Source organism: Metopolophium dirhodum, chromosome 1 (assembly GCF_019925205.1).
Source record: "Metopolophium dirhodum isolate CAU chromosome 1, ASM1992520v1, whole genome shotgun sequence".
Classification (NCBI taxonomy): Eukaryota; Metazoa; Arthropoda; class Insecta; order Hemiptera; family Aphididae; genus Metopolophium; species Metopolophium dirhodum.
Window position 1 is genome coordinate 126,135,961 of NC_083560.1, and position 23,448 is coordinate 126,159,408.

The window sequence follows — 23,448 nt, forward strand, 5'->3', positions numbered from 1 at the left end:
TATATGGGTGTGAAGTTTAAATGTTGACGACATTGTACCTATATTCAGACGTATAATAACGAGTTATCATCAAACGATTTTAGAAATTCCGTTATTATAGCTATATATTAAAAAATGTAAATCGTAAAAACATTAAATTATTACTTAAGTAAGCAAAATCATACAAAAACCTTACATCAATGACATGGTCTTGTTGGACATTGTTGAACACTTGTTAGCACCTAATTTCCCTACTAGCTTTATTATTTTAGTGGAACTTTACTAAATACATACTGTATTATCTATTAACTTGTCTTACCATTATCATTATTTATTTACTATCAACTATTATACGTGCTGATGTTATAATATTCTTGTGTTTATTCTTTTGACTGGTAAAAGAGACGTCCTCGCAAGTCGATACTTTTAGGTATTTAAATTAAATCAGTAATAAATTATTGTATGTGCCTTGCCATACATCCCTATAATTTGGAGAATAATTGAAGTGATCATATAATGACAATATTCTTTAATCAGTGGTTCTGGTACAGTACATCATTATAGACTTGAGTGATGATAGGTATATGATATTGTTGAACTAATAATATATTATATTCTCTTTTGTAGATATACAATCTCTACATTTTGCTTATATTTAATTTTTTTTTAGTATTAAACAATATAGGTATATAAATATCATTATGACTATTTATTTGAGTATTTGGGTGTACTTGTCTCAATAGGTAGTAGTTTTTTTAAACTTTTATTAACAGTTGAAACTCGTACTTTATATCTATTTACTAATTCCATTTGTGTACAGTCATATTAATATATATATCAATAATTAAATTAACATATAAGTATCATATAATAAACATACATTTTATTTAAATCAATACATTTGTATGATATGGCTACAGCTACATACTGTATACCATTATTACAGTTTTTACATACTAATAGGTACGTGAGTCCAACACATTGGTTTATTTTAAGAATCTATACAATATAGCATAAAATATATTATGTTGGCATGACGATTATTGACAGTCGAACAACAATTAATACAATTAAATAAAATTGAAATGTAAATCTCCAAACGACTCATATAAAAGTCGGGTCTTCGAGCAAATTCTCGTGATAAGTTCTGAACTACCAAACTGCCGCGATTGTCGTACCATTGAAAAATACGGGAGCGGTGTCACCTTATCTTCTCTACATCGTGGTTACTATAAAACTGAATTATTAATAATTCAATTTTTTTTAGTTATTTCCATTTGGTCACTACGTTAATCTAACATGTTTACAAACTGTATTCATATACCTATCGTGTGTTTATTTATTCAAAACCAAAATAAACAATGTTGTTTTAACTATTCTGTTCACCTAATTACGAAAGAACAATAAAAATAAGGTATTTGATATAGCACCCGCTATAGTGAATAGTTCAACAAAATGGTGGTAAGTAAAAATATATTTTTTTTAATTCACCCCAGTAAAACAATTCAGCTTTGTTAGGTAATATCTTCAATGCCTCTAATTTTCCATGTAAACAATGAATTATTATAGTGAGTATGCGTAAAAGTATACGTACCTACCTAAGAAAATTGTATGTATATATATATTATATATAGTAAGTATACTTTATAGAATATAGTAATATGTACAGCTACATACACATCCAAAATTATAACAGTAGGTATTTCAATCTAAAAATACATTTGATATTTTACCATACCAGACTACAAGTTATTTTACGTACTTTACACATTTTATTAGGATATGAAACCAATTACCAATCGGTAAATTTAATATGTACCTATATTATATACTAATTATTTCACTAATTCCCTCAGTCTACTAAACATGGATTAACATTCATTGGTGCAACTAGAGTTAAAATTCTGGAGAGGCTTCAGTCCACCCAATAAAACTATTTATTCATATCTATTTATTTAAAATAAACCAAAGTGGGCTTATTTCTAAATCAGTAGGAGTTTTTTTTTTTTGGGGGGGGGGGGGATTGTTAACTTTTAACTTAACTGAAGGTCATTTAATTTAATTAACTTAACTTGCTACAAACTTGCTACAATTAATTATTTTCATTAACTAGCCATTAACATAGGGCTGTACACATTGGTGCAACTAAGTGGTGGTGTGGGGGGTGGGTTAAATCATGGTCGGGGGGACTAATCCAGGGGCCCTCTTGCCCCCCCTCCCATAGTTGTGCCAATGTGTACAGCCTATGTTGATGACTCTTTTTCGATTTAATTTCGATTTTTATTATTTTTTTTCTAACTATATATTATTATAATAATCTATTTTTTTACACAGTGTTAAACGTCTATATAAATGTTTGTGTAAACCAAAATACTAGGGTAGTTAATGACTTAAAAATATTGTAACTTGAAAAAAAAATAACTTTTTACTGAGCTAAGTTAAATTTATTTTCTATCTCAACTTTAAACTTAAAGCTAATTTTTTTTTGTTAACATTTAACTTAACTTAAGGTAATTTAATTTAATTATGTAACTCAACTTCCCACAATTAATAATTTTCATAAACTTGCCATCAACATAGGGCTGTAAATAATGGCGAAACTAGGAGGCTAGATTAGTCCCCCCCTGCCTATGTTTTAACCCCCTCCACCTAGCATGCGTGATCAAGCCAGGATTAATATGATTTTGGACTAGGGCCAACAATTTTAGTGGCCCATATACATAATAAAAAAAGGTGGATAAGTGAATGTCGCTCTGCTGTACAGTAGGTTACAAGTGGGTCACTGTAATGGATGGTGTTATATTTGAATTCAATGATATATAATATCATTGTATAAGAAAAACGATTCTGAGCGAAAACGGTCAGTCAGCCTATGATTTTACCAAGTATATTTGATGATATTATTGTGAATAAAGTAATTTATATATAACCTATTTACGTGGAGCCTTGTTTTAAATTTTCAATCCTTAGCCATAAAAGTTAAACATTTTATACATTTTTAACTACAAAATAATTAATAAATTATAAATTTGATAAATGTTGCCAACATTTGAACTTTAAATGCTTATAAAAAAAAATTGTGCCTATGTATTTTTAATATTTTTTAACTGCTATTAGAACGATATCTCAGGAGCCTTTTATTAAATTTTCAAGCTTTTTTACTCAACAGATAAAATTTTATTGATATTTATAGAAAATGCTAATATAAACATTCAGTGAAATTTTCAAGTATCTACAGTCATTCGTTTTTCAATTACAATAAAATAAGAAAATTGTTACATGAGAAATCAAGTGAATATCAAATGTTGTAAAAATATCAATTTCAGACGCTCATAAAAATGTAATTTAAGTTTCTTGTAGACATTTTTTTTTTGATAAAGGTAGACAAACTTATGAGTCATCTTATATTACATTTTCAAATCTTAGATTTAAAAAGAAAAATTTGTATGAATTCTCAACTCAAAATAATTTGCTAATTTTCGTGATTATTCCGTATTTTGTCAAAATTTGAACTTTAAATGCTTATAAATAAAAACTGTGACTAAGGATTTTTAATTTTTTTCATCTGCCTTTGAAACAATAACCTAGAAGCCTTCTATTAAATTTTCAAGCTTTTTTACTCATTAGATAAAATTTTATTGATATTTATAGAAAATAAAACTAAAAAAATTGAAACTAAAAATGTCCGTAAACAGCTTAAAAAGAGTCAAAATATTTTCAAAATTTTATGGTGTATAGAAAATGCTAATATAAACATTCAGTCAAAATTCCATGTACCTACAGTAAATTTGTTTTAAAGTTACACCAAAAATCAAAATCGATTTTCTCAAAAACAGATTTTGCGTAAAAATGACTGGGAAAATTAACTTTTGACCCACCAAAGTACCAACTAGATTCACTTTCCTATCAAAAAAGTTACTGTTGAAGAAAATCCAAGCACTTTTACTGTCCAAAAAGATGATGACAGACACAAAAAAAAAAAATAAAAAAAAAATAAAAAAAAATAAAAAAAAAAAACACACATCATTGTAAAATCAATACATTCATCGCTTCGCTCAGAATCTAATATTGGTATCTAACTTACAAATAAATATATTTCAGAGATAAAAAGATATTTATATATTGAGATACTGTTTAAATACAAACATTTTCTTTTTACAAATAATTTATTCTTGCGTTTTTAGAAGCAAACTCTTCAAATATTTCATTGGTGTCTATTATATACATAATATCACTTTTAGAACACAAAACTACTAAATTAGTTAATATTTTTATAAATTGCTAGTTCTGGTATACTTGTTTTTATATTATCATAGTATAAGAAACATATTATTGTTCGATATTTGTGGTGGGCCTAGGTCCAAGCCCCTCCCTCTCTTAATCCAGGCCTGTACATAATTTTATCAACTGTAATGACCTATTGTACAACAAAAATACAAAGTAATTTTGTCTTCATCAATTGATAATTATGTTCTTAATTTTAATTCTTAAGTTTAATACATTTTGATGGCATAATTAAAAGTAGGTATAAGTTATGACGTGAGTAAATACCATTAAAGCTTTCAACAATTATTTCTCTGTAAAACATTAATTATTTTAAATTGCATTTGGACAGATCAGTAAAGATAAAGTTGAATGTTACTAGATATTATATATCCCTAAAATTAAGGAATCATAGATAAGTTGTTGACGTTTTTGATATCCTAGTGCAGAAAAAAAAAAGTTGTATTCTATTATAGATTAGTTTTTAGAATAATAATTGTTGATTTACGTTTTTTATTGCAAAAATCAACGCGTCATGCGAAATCAGCTATAAAAAAGTTGTATTATGCAGCCCATAAACGTATCTATGTTAAAATCTATACAATTTACGTATTCATGCAATTAATTTCGTCTTAAAACGAGTTTAAATTATTATCACGGACAATAACCAGAACATAGTCAAATCATGATACCTATTGGTGTTTAGTGTTGTGTTATGTTAATCCACAGGGAAAAGTACCTCACAATAATGTTCCATCGGAAGTAGGTTTACATGAAAACATTTCAAAAAAATCAATGGTTCGAGAGTATTATGAGGAAACGCAAGAACGGAAACGACGAACACAGCACTCGATTGCGACTAAAAATTACTGTTTGGCCAAGAAGAATTACGAAAATTTTAAGAGACAAACAGGTATGAACGACGGACGTAAAACGTTCAAAAATAGTTAAAACGTATTTTTTTCAGAACAAATAACAAAAATCAACAGAAAACAAGTCACGGGACCAAAATGGTACCAGGAATTGTCTGACCAACAGGTTGGATAACTATATTAATAAATTAATTATTACTAGACACTCGATGTCTGAAAAATTATTAAATCAATAGTTTTATCAATATCTAACTAAATACATATTATAATTTTATAAACATTTAAAATTATAAAATACATGTTTAGTACTGTAACGTCTGCTTTTTCCCTGGCGACCAGTATGTTCCGACGCGTTTCCTATAAATTAAAGGTTGATATTAACGAGGTATCGGAGACTCGACCTAGGTGTGTAATATTCAAGATAGAAATCAGGGTTATCTTATGTAGATAGATATACTAATGGCGTGTTTAGCGTTTTTGAAAGGAGATATGAATTTATAACTATTCTCAAACGACAATATATAGAGGTAAATACTTGTCAGTGAAGTTTCAAATGCATTCAAGTAGGTTGCAATTAGTTACTAATAAGAATACTAAATACTAATAACTATAGTCAATAGTTGGTAGGAAACATTTTGGGGAGAGGAGTATACATGAAGTGGACTCCTCCAGAAATACCGATTTTGGACATTAAACCATTGGAGCATTTTTTTAAATGCAGATTGTTAAAAGTTAGTAAAATGCTACTAAATATCTTCACTAGTTTTGTAGTATCTATATCAAAGTTAAGGGGCCAACAGCCAACACCAACTTTATGGATGTCACAGCAATGTCACTTAATTAATATAATTGCAGTAAATATAAAAAAGGATTTATAATCAGCCAAATTTATTTGCAAATTTTGGTAGCATTTTGAAGTCGATCGGAAAAAGTTGAGACTATGCGAAGTTTGTATACATATCATGAGTTAGATATATACTAGCTAAGTAGCTACTTATATACCTCCTTCATGTTTATGACACATAACAGTATTATTTTTTTTAAATATTAATTATCGATGGTAAATGTCAAATGGTAATTATTACAAAATTACAACCGATACACATCATTATAATTATATAAATAAATACAATTAATATTACGAGTAAGTTGTTATTATTATTTATGGTACATATTTTGTTCTATTATACCATGTTTTCCTTACCTCTTGTTCTAAAAATTGTTTTCGGCTCACTCCCTCTTCTACAATAACATAAATATATCATTTTATTTTTTTTACACATGAATGTTTAAATAAATATAGAACCAACAATACCCCCTACTAAATACGGTCCACATATTATGAGTACATTTTGATAGTTACCTACTATGCTATGTTTACTAAATATTTTCTATGATAACTAGTCTTAGGGACTTCTAGAATTTGCATATTTTTTCTGAATAATGTAAAAAGTAACAGAGTCAAATATAAATCCTGTTCATGTTATATTATATAATCCAAATCCAAAAATTGTATTGTGCATATTATTGCATATTTTAATGTTCTTTCTTATTAGAGCATATTTTAGCAGTATCTTGTAAGTGCTAGGTCATTAATGAAGGCATCTATTTATAAAGACAATTTACACTGTTCAAATTCATACACACTATCGTTCCTATCCCTCCGTGCATAGTCAAATAAACAATCTCTAAATACTCTACAATTATACATATAACCTTCTAGCAGTAGGCGTATGCCCTGCATAGACTAGCTGAAAACTACGAAGTGAATTTCTGGATGTTGATAAATTAGTATCTTCTGTGAAAAAAGTACTTAAAAAGTTCCTACATGCATTCAATAATTTAAAAATATGAAATACATTAAATAATAATAAATAAGTTATATATCAATTTTTCAGTAAAATAAAAACAATTTTAGAGCATATTTTAGCGCATATTTGACGATTTTTTAAAGCATAATTGTATTTTTTTTAGAGCTAGAAGTCCCTAAGCCAAATGATAACTATTCTTCTTTTTGAAGTTCCTATCCGTTTTGGATGTTGGAAATCATATTAAATATTGCCCCTCTTTCAATCGATGAATAAAATAGTTAATTTGTTGTTGAACTGAACCAGTTGCAGAAAAAATTTAAGACGGAAAACGAACACCTTATAGATTGATAGGATAACAACATAGTTATTAGTTATTACTTAAGAATATAATGTAATTGTTCAGATTTCTCAACAATTGATTTCGAACATGTTTTTTCTACCAGATGTGATACATTAAACTTCAATTATATTTTCTCTTCCATACATCAGATTTCTGTACTGGACAATCTTTTTCATAACATGAAAGAAGACTTCGATTTGGCCACATCAAAGAGTACGAGACGTGCACTCAAAGCTTTAGGTGTTCGTACATTCATCCCGCATACTGTAGCAATGGATGCCTTGGTCAAAACTGAACTTTATGTGATAGATTTTCTGCAGATAATTAAAGATTACGTGATACAAAAGAACAACGAGAAAATCGGCGATCAATCAAGAAGTTAGTCTACTTTGCAACCACTTAAAAAAAAATTATCGTTTAAATTAATAGGCTTAATAGGAGTGCTAAGTTGTTGCGTCAAACACACTCGTTGATTAACATCTTCATTACATAACCTAAGAATAAAACAAATAGTATGTAATTATTATTTAAATATGTTTGATATACTTTTTCATTATTTTATGCTCATATTTATTATTTACTAACATTTTAACATAAGTATATTTTTACATTTTTATTTAGTGTAGGCTATTCGAGCTATAAATATTTATGAACGTTATCAAAAAAATATTAAAATTCTGAGTTTTTTCTATTTTAATTTTTAATTTGAAAATGGATAGAATAAATTAATTTTGAATTAAACACAAAACTCTTAGGTACTGACTTTCTTATAAAATAAAAATACCAACGATTTAATATATTATACTTTGTTACTAAAAAAAAGTTGCATGTTATAAATTTAGAATTTAGAACTAATTAAATATTTATTAGATGTATTTAAGTAACTTCTGTACAAAAAATAAAAACTAGAAAAAATAATTGTTTTAGTAAAATGTTAAAACTTACAGCTGCATTCGCTATTATAGTTTCAGGTAACATAAAAACAGATTATTTTCCAGAAGAAAGGATCTTAATGAGTGGTATACTTCACATAGCATATCCGTGTTTTATCAAGAGACTAAATTATTTTCTCAAAGACGCCGTACCTGAAAAAAATCGTAAGAACTTATTATATTATTGTAAAAATGTACTTAAAAATGATTTTTGATTATAACTCATTAAATTCTTCTATATGTCTATTATATATATTATGATACTTATCTATTATCTATTGTATGATTTATAAATATAAAACCTGACTCGTATTATTACTTTAAGTCTTACCAAATACAGTTTTACTGACACAACTACTAAACAAAAAGTTAAACTAGGTAATAGGTATATAATATTATTATGTGGCTCGGCGCAACGCAGTGGCTGAAATCAATCACACGACGTGATTGAGAGTAAGCAACGACCGCTGACACTAGTTCTCGGATGGGTGACCACCCGGGTTCGTAGTGCGCAAAAATCTTGCCACACATACACGTGTTCCACGTACTAACCATCCCAACCCTACTGTACCAACCTTACCAACCTTACAGGCTAATGACCTCAGATGTCGAAGCCTTAAACATAAAAAAAAAAATAAAAATTACTATCATCCATCATGCTGACAATTATAATTTATTAAAATTTTTTAATTTTAAATCATTGAGGTTTATATTATTTGAATTTACTATTTCGTACTGGCGCATGTTTACTATAATATAATATCAACAAAAACCTTTAATGCAGATCAAAATCTTGAATTGAAATTAGACGATTTATTTAATAAAAACAATATTTATATTTGTATCAATCGTACCTATCCACCCTAATTTGTCAACTACCTATCAAATAATAATAATTTAATTTAAATCATAACGTAAAATGTATTATATTAAATATAATTGACAGTTTGGCGTTGTACCTTAAATAACTCAATCAACTATCTTTAATATTACATTTTTATATTGATCGGGTTTCTGATTTCAGTTGAGTACATGAAACTTCCGAAATCAACGAGATCCACGAAAAAATATTCATCTCCCTATTTAGAACCGTTACCACAACCTCATCACCCGTGGATTAAAGTGAAAGAGGTTAATTTACACAATGAGAATGTAAGACGACAAAGGATGCATAATAAAATGAAAACAATACAATTGCAACAGCAAAATAACAAGGAGGTAAATAATAATCATCATACGCATAACTCACACTAGAAAATTAAAAATATCGAAGGCACGCCATTTAATTTTCATAATATTGTTGATGTTAAAATTCACACATACTATATTTTCAACCATATAATTTCATAATTCTTCCAGTCCCTCCTTATTTAAATTAAATTAAATAACAATCTACGAACATCAATAAAAAAATAGAAAACATTACATGATTTGCAATTCTGAATTAGGTATAATTATAAAAAGGTGGACAAGTGGGTACCGATCTACTGAACAGAAGTTTTCTAGTACGTCATTGTATTTTATATTTATAGTTAAATTGAATTATAAATCGTTACATACGAAACACGATTCTGGGTGTGTCATCTTAGCATAGTTTAATAGTTATGTCTGCCTATAAATAATACAATTTAATGATTAAAAAAAAATGTATAAAAACAAAAATATTTCATGTACATAAATAACGTAACTTATTAAAATTTCTAATACCAGCCACGAAAAGAAAAAAATTTATGAATTTATAACTGAAAACTATTTGCAAATTGTCGGGATTTTGATGAATTTCGTCAAAATCTGAACATATAAAAAATATAACATATAAACATTAAACATATAAAAAATAATCATACCTATGAATATTTAATATTTTTGTGTTGTTACTTTTAACACTCTTAGGCAAAAAGTTTTTATCGATAGAAGATTTAAAAAAATTTACAAAATTTGAATAATGTCTTATATATACAAATAGTTGAAAAAAAAATAAACCTATTTTGAAAATTTTACAATGTATGGAAAATGCTAATTTTAATATTTGGTTAAAACTTAAAAATGGGTTTTGTAGTGACATCTTTAATCTGTTCGACGATCTCTTGTTGGATCTAGGCAACATCAGATCCTTAGCCTCAAATGTGTTTTTTTTTTATTAAACATAGCATTTTATAAGCCCAATAATATAAAATGTAGATTTTTAAAGTTCTAAATTGTGTCGTTAATTAGAAACAATTGACAACATTTCTATTGACAGTTATGATCTTTAAAGGAGTTCAGTTTTATTTGGAAAATTATGACAAAAACGATTTAAATAGTAATCTAAAATGTATTAATAATAACTATGTGATATTATATAAATACATTTTTAGAAAATAATTTAAGTCATATAGACTGTAGGTAGACTATAGAATATAGATGGTTGCATGCTGCATAAAAGTTCTATTTGCAGTCAAAATATATAGGTGTATGTATGTCTCTAAAAAATAAGGAATAAAAAACTAATTTGAATATGATTTGCCTTGCATAGCTCGAAGAGGAAAAAAAGACAACAATGAGAATGAATATCACTTACCCCAATAATTCAGTGAAAAAAATGTTTTGCAAACCACCAGTGTTGAAACCGTTGAAGAATGAAGATGAAAATAAACTGGAAATTGAGAGTCCAACAGTAGAATCCTATAACTATGGTATGATTCTACTGCAGCGTATAGTTTAATAAATAACTACAAAATATTGCCTACCTTATACAATGCTTGCATATTGTCCGCTATCAGATGTATCCAGATAGTCTACCTAAATGACTCCCCATGACTAGGCACCTGATTTGTTCTCATTTACCAATAACCCCAATTTCTTTGCTACTTTGTCGATTCAACTGAATGAGTGATCTTAAACCAGTGGAACCTTTTATCAGCGTGACCCTAACATTTTAATTTTAACGTCTCATGGCTGTTCAATAATCACAATAATTTAAAACATAACTCTCATATTTTACTAACACCAAATTATAGTAATAATACAAATATAATTTACGAGTACCTATAACGATTATTTATATACGATTTTCTTCCTGCCCCTATTTTGCTATCCAATTAATTAGGAAAATATTTATTTTTTTTTAATATTTAAAAAGACCATGCATTAATAAGTAATAACATGTAAATTATGCTCCACCAAAATCCTCTATAAATAACCTCCACAGCCCTAATTTGGTTGGGAATCGCTTTCTTAGACAATGCTAATATGCACAATAATTGTGTGTTGTGTGATTTGTCTAGAGTACCAAATCATTCACATAATATGTAGTACGTACATCACCAGCATTGCCAGGGTTAGAGTTAGGTTAAAAGAAAAAATACCCATAGCCGATGCGTCATCAGTCATCAGGTATTTCTGCAACACTACTAACAGGATTACGGCTCATTCTACTTTTAAACTACCCCTTACGGTATCACTTGAAAAAGATAGTTTGTGCCTTATTCGTAAAAATTGCCCATTAGCCAAGGTCTCCAAAGATGCAAGCCTGAATAATATGAGATGAGTGCACTATGATTCATAAAGCTCACGTATAGTCCTTAGATACAACTTTCAGTGACAGAAGAAGTTCAAATAAAGTTATGGGTGGAATTACTTTGACATTTTCTGGTGGTTTAAGTCAAACATTGCCTGTAATAGTTAGGGAAACTAGATCAGATATTATTAAATCTTGCTTAAAATCTTCGACATTGCATAAGAAACTTATATACTAACATGAGGAGTCACTTAAGTAGAGGAAGCACAGATTTCCTCGAAAAAGCTCTTGTGAAAGTAAAGTACTTGAATCAGACAAAACAATGATCATTGACAAAGATCTTATAGTAACATATTGACCAAAATTACATACCTGATTTCTAAAGTGTATTCGGATATGGCCAATATCAACCAAAACAGTTATCAATAAATGTGCGAGAGGGCAATTTCAGCTGTCAGGAATATAAGAGTCGATGCCATCAACGACAAACAATGGCTAAGCTACCTTGCGACACCGTAAACTACTTCTCCATTGATACCGTCATGGATCAAGAAGACGCTCTACATTAGTACATTACTCTCAAGAACTGTAAAGTTCATTGAATCCTGGTGGGTTACCCTAGTATTCGTCCAAATTAAAAATTGGCACTCCCATTGTTGTATTACGTAACCTTCGACTACCAAATCCAAGCTTTACGACGGTAGTCAATAACATACGTATATAACGCAATGTTAACGTTTCAATTACATTGAAGACTTAACCGAATATCATGTTAACGTGTTATGGTATATTTATACAACATATTTTATAGTATCCCATCGGTTACCACTCGTTTCACTTTTATGAATAATTGCATGCGAGGAATGTAGGTTTAGGTGACGTCGCTAATCGGGTACCACACACCCGCACACAGTTGAATTCGTTATACCTATTGTATTAATAATTTCTGCATTTGGAATAAATTAAAATTAACCACAAACGGTAATTTAGAAGACGACGTGATGCAGAGCAGTGGTGAAGTGCAGACAGCGATTGTGGAGGAGGAGGAGTGGCGGCAAGAGCAGGAGGATGCGTGGCCCAAAACCAGTCGAGAGTTCGTGGAGAGCGAAACATGGCATTCACGACGATGGTCGACGGCTTCTATGGCGACCACGGTGACGGAAAATATGATGACGTTCCATCGCACCAGACGCGCTGGCTCACACACACTGCCACCAACGCAAGACAGCTGGTTGAAAAAGCCATTTGGCTGGCTCAGCGCTGATTACAAAGCGTCGAACGTTTCTATCGATTCGATCGCCGAGTCGTCCGACAGCACCATGGTTGAAACGAACCCGCACAAGACGGTTGTAGTGATCGATTTCGATAGTTCGGTCGACCACTTCGAATGCGACGTGACCAGTGGGTAAGCTATAACTGCGTCACTAAGATATACACTGTATACTTGTCAGTGGCGGCTCGTGGGGTTAATTATTGAAGGTGGGGCACAAATATTTCCCTTCTTACATAATATGTACCCATTATGAAAAATAATAAAAATATTTGATAAATTAGGTATTCATGGGCTCAAAACCAAAAGGTGCTATCTGAAAATATCAAATTGTTCAAAAGAGCCATTTTAAACTATTATTTTCCACTTGAAACTGTGTTATCTTTTTTCATAATAAATAATTTTTAATGATAGGCAAAATATCTAAAAAATTAACAAAGTTGTACCGAGTTAACAATGGCCATTTATTTTCTTTTTAAATCTAAATTTAAAGTAAAAAAAAAGGTGGGTAAGTGGATGTCACTCTGCTGTACAGTAGGTTACAAGTTGGTCACTGTAATGGATGGTGTTAAATTTGAATTTAATGATATAATATCATTGTATAAGAAAAACGATTCTGATCGAAAACGGTCAGTCAGCCTATGATGTTTTATATTAAATTTATATTATATAAGTATATTTGATGATATTATTGTGAATTAAGTAATTTATATATAACCTATTTACGTGTAACCTTGTTTTAAATGTTCAATCCCTAGCTATAAAATTTGAAAATTTTATACATTCTTAACTACTTATTTTTAACTTTCAATGCTTATAAAAAAAATTGTGCCTATGTATTTTTAATATTTTTAAACTGCTATTGTAACATTATATCAGGAGCCTAGCATTACATTTTCACGCTCTTTCACCCAACAAATAACATTTTATTGATATTTATAGAAAAAAAACTAAAAAAATTGAAAACTGACAAAGTACCAACTAGATTCACTTTCCTATCAGAAAAGTTACTGTTGAAGAAGATATCCAAGCACTTTTAATGTCCTATAAGGTGATGACAGACAAAAAAAAAAATAAAAATAAACACACATCATTATAAAATCAATACATTCATTGCTTCGCTCAGAATCTAAAAAACAAAAATGTAAAATATGTCCGGTAAGAACCAAAAATTTCTTCAAATAGAACCTTTCAGTTGTTAATATAATTTTTAGATTCTGAGCGAAGCGATGAATGTATTGATTTTACAATGATGTGTGTGTTTTTTTTTTTATTTTTGTGTCAGTCATCACCTTTTAGGACAGTAAAAGTGCTTGGATTTTCTTCAATAGTAACTTTTATGATAGGAAAGTGAATCTAGTTGGTACTTTGGGGGGGTCAAAAGTAAACATTTCCCAGTAGTTTTCACAAGCGACGTGAAAAACAAAAGAAAAATTAAGGAAAAACGGGAATTTTTAAGCAAAATTTGTTTTCGAGAAAATCGATTTTGGTTTTTGGTGTAACTCTAAAACAAATGACCGTAGGGACATGAAATTTTGACTGAATGTTTATATTAGCATTTTCTATACACCATTAAATGTTGAAAATATTTTGACTCTTTTTGAGCTGTTTACGGCCATTGTCAGTTTACAATTTTTTTAGTTTTTTTTTCTATAAATATCAATAAAATTTTATCTGTTGAGTAAAAAAGCTTGAAAATTTAATAGAAGGCTCCTAGGTTATTGTTTCAAAGGCACATGAAAAAAATTAAAAATCCTTGGTCACAGTTTTTATTTATAAGCATTTAAAGTTCAAATTTTGACAAAATACGGAAAAATCACGAAAAATAGCAAATTATATTGAGTTGAGAATACATAAAAATTTTTCTTTTTAAATCTAAGATTTGAAAATGTAATATAAGATTACTCATAAGTTTGTCTACCTTTATCAAAAAAAAAATGTCTAGAAGAAACTTAAATTAAATTTTTATGAGCGTCTGAAATTTATATTTTTACAACATTTGATATTTACTTGATTTCTCATGTAACAATTTTCTTATTTTATTGTAATTAAAAAACGAATGACTGTAGATACTTGAAAATTTCACTGAATGTTTATATTAGCATTTTCTATACACCATAAAATGTTGAAAATATTTTGCCTCTTTTTTAGCTGTTTACGGACATTGTCAGTTTTCAATTTTTTTAGTTTTTTTTCTATAAATATCAATAAATTTTTATTTGTTGGGTAAAAAAGCGTGAAAATTTAATATAATGCTCCTGATATATCGTTCTAATAGCAGTTGAAAAATATTAAAAATACATAGGCACAATATTTTTTTATAAGCATTTAAAGTTCAAATTTTGACAACATTTATCAAATTTATAATTTATTAATTATTTTGTAGTTAAAAATTTATAAATTTTTAACTTTTATGGCTAAGGATTGAAAATTTAAAACAAGGCTCCACGTAAATAGGTTATATATAAATTACTTTATTCACAATAATATCATCAAATATACTTGGTAAAATCATAGGCTGACTGACCGTTTTCGCTCAGAATCGTTTTTCTTATACAATGATATTATACCATTGAATTCAAATTTAACACCATCCATTACAGTGACCCACTTGTAACCTACTGTACAGCAGAGCGACATCCACTTATCCATCTTTTTTTACTTAGTTAGAACTTTTTCGTTCTGAATTAAATGTATGTTTTTACTAAGACATTACCATTCCAAAATAATAAATAATGTGACATTGACTTTTCATTTAAATAACTCCTATTTACAAGACAGTACTTTGGTAGGGGGTTAAGGGTTAAGGGTTTAAACAACCACCCCCTCCCCCACTAAGTTTTCTCAGATTATGTAATCTTATAAATAATTAAACATTCAAGTTGTATATTATGGTTTTAATTTTCATGAACGCCCCCCCACCCACCCCTTCCTAAAATTTGTCCTGAGTACGTCCATGCATTCTTAATTACAATTTTTTTATACCATCATATTATTATTATTGTCTGGTTGATACAATGAATATGAGATAGTAATTTTTGGTTTTCACTAATTTATTTTATCATGCAGATAGAACCTTTTAGTCTTTACACTATTAATAAGAACTAAAAGGTGCTATTTAGGTTGCTATCAAATAACGGATGTGTTATGTTTGTTGGTTAAGTGGACTGTATTTAACGAAATTATTTTTGACTAAGCTGATGAAAAATAATTGATTTTATAATAATTTTTTTTTAATATTTTAAAATAAATAATAATATACAAATTATATTATAATGGAAGAAATACCTATTCAATTTTAATTTAATATAAATTCTTCTTCTTTCTTTCAATTTTGTTGGTGGGACACGTGCACGTGTGCCCCATAGCACGAGCCGCCACCGTCCAATATCTCATTATACCTAGTATAGGTACCTCGTACATACAATAAACCAAGCTCCGTTAAATAACTAATAACGTGGCTCTTTATGATGTTTACGAGAGTATTATAGAATATTGAAGGGGAGGGAGCGTATTAATAAATAGAATATCTTCATAAATAAATAAAATAAGTATTTTTTTTTTATTTTTTTACTTTTTTCTTATTTTTTTTGAATAAACAAAAGATGTTCTGACTATTTTACTCAAAACTTTTGACTGCTGAATCGGCTATGGCTAGGGGTGCTCTACGGCCAACACTGAGAGTGGGATCCACTAGCTAAATGGATTCCAGCCTGTGAGTCCGGCACTCTAGTCCTGTAGTTATGTACGCCAACGTACATGAATATTCTATAAGACTATTATATTATATAATATTAACATATAACTAAATATTATGTCATTACACAACAAAAATATCAGTACCAACTTAATTTTTGACGCCAACGTTATTCTATATCAAGACGCAGATAGAATGGCAGTGACCGTGCCTAAATGGTAGAAGTTTTGGTTTCAGGGACAACGGAAAAAAGCTAGCTGGTAAACCGGAATATGACGGTGAGAGCGACGATGACGCGGAGCTATCCGAGACGTTGCGCGACCTCAACGTTACAAAGATGGACGCGGACGAGGAAAAGATTTATCAGATGTTCGAAAAATACGATGCCAATATGGCGGCAGGCAACCAGCAGCAGCCGTCAGTGTTTTCGTCGGGCACCGGTATTACGGTAGCCAAAATCGACCGGACCAAACATGTAGACACACCGTCGATGAAAGGCATGCCGGGGACGCCGTTACCGTCGGTGGTGCAGGTGGCCGTCGAAGGACAGTCGGTGAGAGAACTAGGCAAGAAGTCGTCCATATTGGACTTGTCACCCAATGATCGTGGCAGCCGCGGAGTGGCTATACACGCTGACGACCACGTCAGCAATACGTCTGCGGAGACCAAAGACTGCGGTCATGACGTGGCCGCTGATGAACGACCACCACCGCTCATCAACGAGGTCAGACACAATATTCATAATTTTTGAGTGTCAGCGCGCTTTTCATTTATTTCCACTTTCCCCCTTCAGAGTCAGACCTCGTTAAGAATATCAATTTTTACAGTAAAAATTAATTCTGTACTAATATTACAAAGAGGAAATATTTGTATGTTTGTAACGAATAAACGCGAAACCTACTGGACCGATTTCAAAAAATCTTTCGCCATTAGAATGCTACATTATCTATAGATATCGATGAATATTTGTCTGTATGTCCTTTATGTATTCCTAAACGGCTGAACTGATTTTGATGAATTCTTTTGTATTTGGTTGAGTGGTTCCCTGAATGATTTAGATTCACAATTGGACCCTGTAGGTTAGGTTAGGTTAAGTTAAGTTAGGTTATAAGACAGAGATTTTAAGATTTACGATGGGCATTTTTGTTTATAAACGTTTGCTATATAATAATTATTAGAAATTAGTATTTTATTTCTATATTGGTTGCCATTTGTTAATCGGGCAGATCAAGCATGCATACAATCGAATTTTTTCACAATGCCTACTTGATATTCCATTGCTCATGTTCTCGATCCGTCGTAGTCGGATTGTCTTCCGGGGTGGATGAGGTGCATTTACTGCAGCAAGTTACACCCAAAAGGAGTTGGACAATCACAATTTTTTAATAATTGACATTTTTTACGGGCAACGAAGTGCGCGGGATCAGCTATATTATAATAAATTAGAAGAAATATGGCATACAAATGTTATACAAATATATTTATTAAAAATACAAATCTTTGGCATGGACAACGTCGGTTATGACAGCTGTCAGCTAGTAAATAATATAATGGGCAATTAAATGGAAAAAACAAATACAAGTTTATTATACAAAGAAATGTGAACAATAATACTTATTGTCAACTGAACTCTTCAATTAACTGTTATAGGAATCAATACACAATGATAACTTGGATAAAGTAGACTAAATAATAAAATATAAATAAATAAATATCCAATGTCATGAATACAATTAATTATTAATAATTTCTGCTTATCAAAATAATTCCGGATTATAATAACATTATTAAAGTTTCACCCAGTCCTATATTAATATTCTGTAAGTGAAGTTACGATTCAACAGGTTCGTTCAATTTCTTGATCGCTAAAGACAATATACGCGTTTTATCTTTACATGGGCTCAGATGTGTGTTCAGCAATTTTGAATGGGGAGTGAGGGGGTCAACCAAAGGCAATTTCATAACTCTTATATGTGTTTTCATTATATTATCTGCGATACATATTATTCTCTTGAAGATCAAAAACTATGCATATAAATATGTGTTTATAAAATGTTGTTAGGCCCTATTTATTGTTTTTAAATTGTATAATATGATAAATGATAATATGGTGATAATATTTTAAATATTGTTTATATATTTGAAGGACGGCTCGGTAAACATGACACGACTGCACTCTGTAATTCACAAATTACCAAATTGGAAACAACTAAGAGTAAGTTAATTTCACCAATTGTATTCGATGTTAACTAACGAAAATCTAATGCCAAACAAAACATAATCACAATATGAATTTTTACCATATTGTTATTCCTCAATAATATTTTGAATTATAAACTTTAACCCCTGATGACAGGAAAATCAATTCGAAATTAGTTTAGTAGTATAAAATATAGAGCTGTTTTTAAACCACACCACCATAGGTTCAAATTTAATAAATTTTTTGGGGGGACTCAAGCCCCCCTCCTCATAGGCCATAATACTTAGTAGGTACCACAGAATATACAAATTAGTACTAATTACTAGATTTTTAACAGGGGGACTAAGCCCCCCCCCCCTATTTGCGCCAATGCACACCACTATGTATTGTGTTATCACAGACTACACATCTGCACAGTTTACACCGCTGCCACAGCTGTTACACCACTCCTCCACAAATAACACATTTAAACCAAAACCACCACTCCTCCACCGTAAAAAACAGGCCACTGACGCGTTCACGCATTAATTTCTAATATATTGCAATGCCGTTTAATTCATGTACCTTTTATTGTAAATATTATTGAAATTAGAGGTGGCCTTAGGGAACAAACATAAAAAAAGTTAGTGGTTTTCCGGCATTAAATGTGTTACGCAGTTCTAACATATAGATAATTGATAAATTACATAAATGTATAATTACATAATTTTTTTTTTAATGTCTAGTATACTTGCGTGTTTGCACTTGTGTAGCAGTAGTTTACTAGGTACCTAGTGTTTTAGTTTATAAACAATTATGTAGTTAGCTCATTTGTATTATTATTAACTTCCAGCCATTAAATTATTTACATAATATGTAAGTATCTAAAGCACAAAATTATTTTATTGTTTGTACCTAATAAGTATACGCTCATCTACATAGGTTGTATTGAAATTGATGTCAATTATGGGTGACCCTGTGGCAAGTTTTCCGGAAATAATTGAATTGAACAAATTGCGGAGATGGTACGAAATACGGATAAATGAAAACAGACATATGACGTTGAAAATGAAACGTTAGTAAAGTTCGATTATTATCATCATCTAATATTGTTATCGTTCACAATACTATACCTGACCATAAATATTTTTTTGTTACGCTTGCACCGAAAGTTTTGTATTTAATGACGGTTAAAGCATCGGAAAGCGACCAGTTTCCTGGTGGTAAAGTAGGAATCCCCTAAAAGTACCTAGCGGTAAAGTGTAAATCCCAAAGAGTGCCAGGCGGTAAAGTGGAAATCCCCAAAAGTACCCGGTGGTAAAATGGAAACCCCCAAAAGTACTGAGCTCACATATCACGCGTATCCTCTGGACAAACAGAAGCTAAAATTTATAGTACGGTCCTTACAAAATATAGACTTCTGGTTACATCTTATATTCATATTATAACCTCCATGCATGACGCTTAAAATAAATAAAACCAAATCGTTTCTTTCATGAAATATTGTATTCGTAGAATAGTCTAATTGTTACATAGAACCCTAAATTACCTTTGCCGTGATCGATGAACACAGAGGCGTGACAAAAAAATAGTATGTGTGGCTCGTGCGGGAAAGCAATTTAAGACTTGGGCGAATGCGGCACACGTCGCCGCAACTGAAATAGCTCACTTCCCGTCCTTACCACACAATATCCTATTGAAGTGTGTAATTCATGGTGTAATATTTATATACAAAGTTGTTATTTAATGGTTTAGAAAACCTGATGGTTCAGTCGATAAACGCGTGGAGTGCACCACGGATCAAATTGACGTCCGTTAACGTACCACAGAACCCAATGCAAGGTGAGGGCAAAATCGGTGCGATGAAAATTACTTGGGATCGAGTGAACGAAATGAAACGCAAAGTGAGTGTAATTTTTCGATGTATAAATTAAATATACACACGGGTCTTTACATAATATATGGAGGTATGTCATACGGTTTGGAACTACTGGATTTTGTATCATGTCCATTGCCGATATACTATTATGTATAATATATAAGTAACTATAGTCATTGCCAAATCAATCCTAAATAATATATCAAAAAAGTTAATTTTCCAAGAGATAAAAAAAACTAAAAATACTATTTTGGAAATCATTTGAACTAAATATTTAAATATGATTAGAAAAACTATTTTTCATACATTTAATAATTATATTTTTCAGTAATTATAGTTAGGATTTACGTGGTGTTGTCTTTAATATCAATATAATAGTGTGACGATGGATACGTGATATTAAATATTAATTTTGTTCATAGCTGAAAATTTCAATATCGTATTTTGTACCCATAAAAAAATAATTCTTTGTTAACATTGAAATGTCTTTATAATAAATTATTTTTAAATACATGTTTTCATTAAAAAATGTCTACTAAAATGTGGAAACAAATGCACTTTACCACTCCATGCAATTATTTCGATTTTTTCTTTTGGAACTTACCTATATTAACTATTTAAGAACTATGGTGCAAGCAGAATTTTTCGGAAACAATTATTTTAGAAGTTATAGCCATCCAAAGTTTGCGTTATTACGTTTATACGCAAGCGTGCCACATTACTTTAATGCCACGCGCAGCGCCTATAGTTAATTTCAAATTTTTTTATACGTATTTTAACGACTTAAGAATGATGGTGAAATCACAATCAGCGCTGCGCTCGGACGAAAAAATCGAAAATATCGACTGATTTGCTGTTTAAAACCACCTTGGGGAGGCCTCGAAATTAAACACAGTTGTTAAAATAGTGTTAACATAATGTGCTAGCGTTGCCACTCGCTCTCTGCACTGCACTCGGACTAGGTAGGTACGATAAAAAGATATGATAAACGTAGCGTTGCACTCATGCCTAAAAAACGCAAAATTGGCAAATTCCAAAGGCCATAACTTCAAATCTAAGTCCGACTGACAAATTCTGATTGCACCATTGTTCTTAAATAGTTAAAACAAGTAAGTTCCAAAAAAAAAAAAAAATCGAAAAATTCGCATGGGGTGGTAAAGTGCATTTTAGCCAAAATGTGTGAGTTCTTCGAGACACGGAAGTTTCACAGCTTCACTTCTTCTTCGTACTACCGGCATTTTTTTTAAGTACTTAAAACGAAACATAAACTCGTTTTTCTTGTTAGGTGATTTAAATTTTGCTTTTCACAAGTCTTACTATTATTATGTTATGTAGGACCGATTTGTTTAGCTTCCCAACCTATGTAATTCATGATATATTTTTCATATTATATAAGTAAGGTTTACCTTCCATACGCAATATTCGATTAAAATTTTTTTTCAGAATATTGATGATTTTATTTATTTACTTGTATACTAATAACAATTTCTTCTGAACTCTATACATTTATATTTTATACGAAATATTGTTTTGGCAACGAGTAACAACGAAATAATATACATTTTTTTTTTAAGAAAATCTATTATCTAAGGGGTGGATAAACAATCGCTGAATTCTGTATTTTTAATATTGTTGTAATAAGAACGCTTTCTTCAAATTAAGCATTTAATAAACTATTAAAGAACATATAAATGCATTGTTTAGTCTTTTATTTTATTTCCATTAATTTGTTTTTTATTCTTAAAATATTCGAGATTATTTTCTTATTAATGGCCAGGATCGACCAAAATATAATTACAGCAACATTACCTAGGATAATATCAATAAAAGTTTAAAATACAATAATTGTAGTTTATAATTTATTAAGTTATCATTTTATTATTTTAAATTTCGAAAATTAAACTACGTTATACACATATAGTATATAATAATTGCATGACTTTAGACAGTTAAAATACGGTTAAGCGCTTCTTCTGTTTAACAATTAATCGATTTTATCGACAATTACTGCTAAACATTTATACAAGTACCTATATTATACAGCTATAATACAAAATGTATACAATATTAATTTTAAAATGATCGGTTTTGTAATTTCAATGCAATATCATAGATCAAGAAGACTAAATCTGAGTACATCCACAAACTCAAAAGAGTGGCGATCAACAACGCGAGAACAATGTACCAGACTATGTATAATGACTATTACAACAGCCGTCTGAGCAGAAACTTTAAACAGTCGTATTATGATTATTTCCCCGCAAAAGATGATGATTGCTTGTTTGAGTATGTCGCCGATAAAAAGAACAACAAATAACAACACTGTGGTCGTGATCGATGTTTTTTAAATATGCCTACATAATCATGATATAATATTATATGCAAAAGTATATCTCAGGAAATCATAGAGTTGCGAATTTCATTTTGAACCTGTGCTATCCATAAAACGTATACACATAAGTACATAAGCCAGGGGTGGATGGGCCAATCGGAAAATCAGGAATCTTTCCGATGAGCTGGTTCTTGGGTAGGCCGAATCATAACTATATGATAACAAAAAAAAGTTATTTTTTTAACTTAAAAATATTATTCAATGTTTGAGATCATAACTGAATACATATAAATTAATAAATATTAACTCAACAATAGGCATTACAAATGTGTTGTTAGAAAAAGAAATTATATTAAAATCATATACACGGTAAATATTATTATAAATTATTATTA

General features: G+C 30.0%; 1 protein-coding gene across 1 annotated transcript; it reads left to right on the forward strand.

Moving 5' to 3' along the window:
- The first annotated feature begins 1,434 nt into the window (after positions 1–1,434).
- Positions 1,435–23,038, forward strand: LOC132953639 (uncharacterized). Its single transcript, XM_061026013.1, has 13 exons — positions 1,435–1,440; positions 4,972–5,155; positions 5,210–5,280; positions 7,415–7,643; positions 8,231–8,362; positions 9,222–9,415; positions 10,713–10,872; positions 12,687–13,101; positions 16,901–17,387; positions 18,810–18,878; positions 19,785–19,917; positions 20,598–20,746; positions 22,835–23,038. Exons 1-13 carry the CDS (start codon positions 1,435–1,437, stop codon positions 23,036–23,038), a joined length of 2,433 nt encoding a protein of 810 aa, XP_060881996.1.
- The last annotated feature ends 410 nt before the right edge of the window (positions 23,039–23,448 follow it).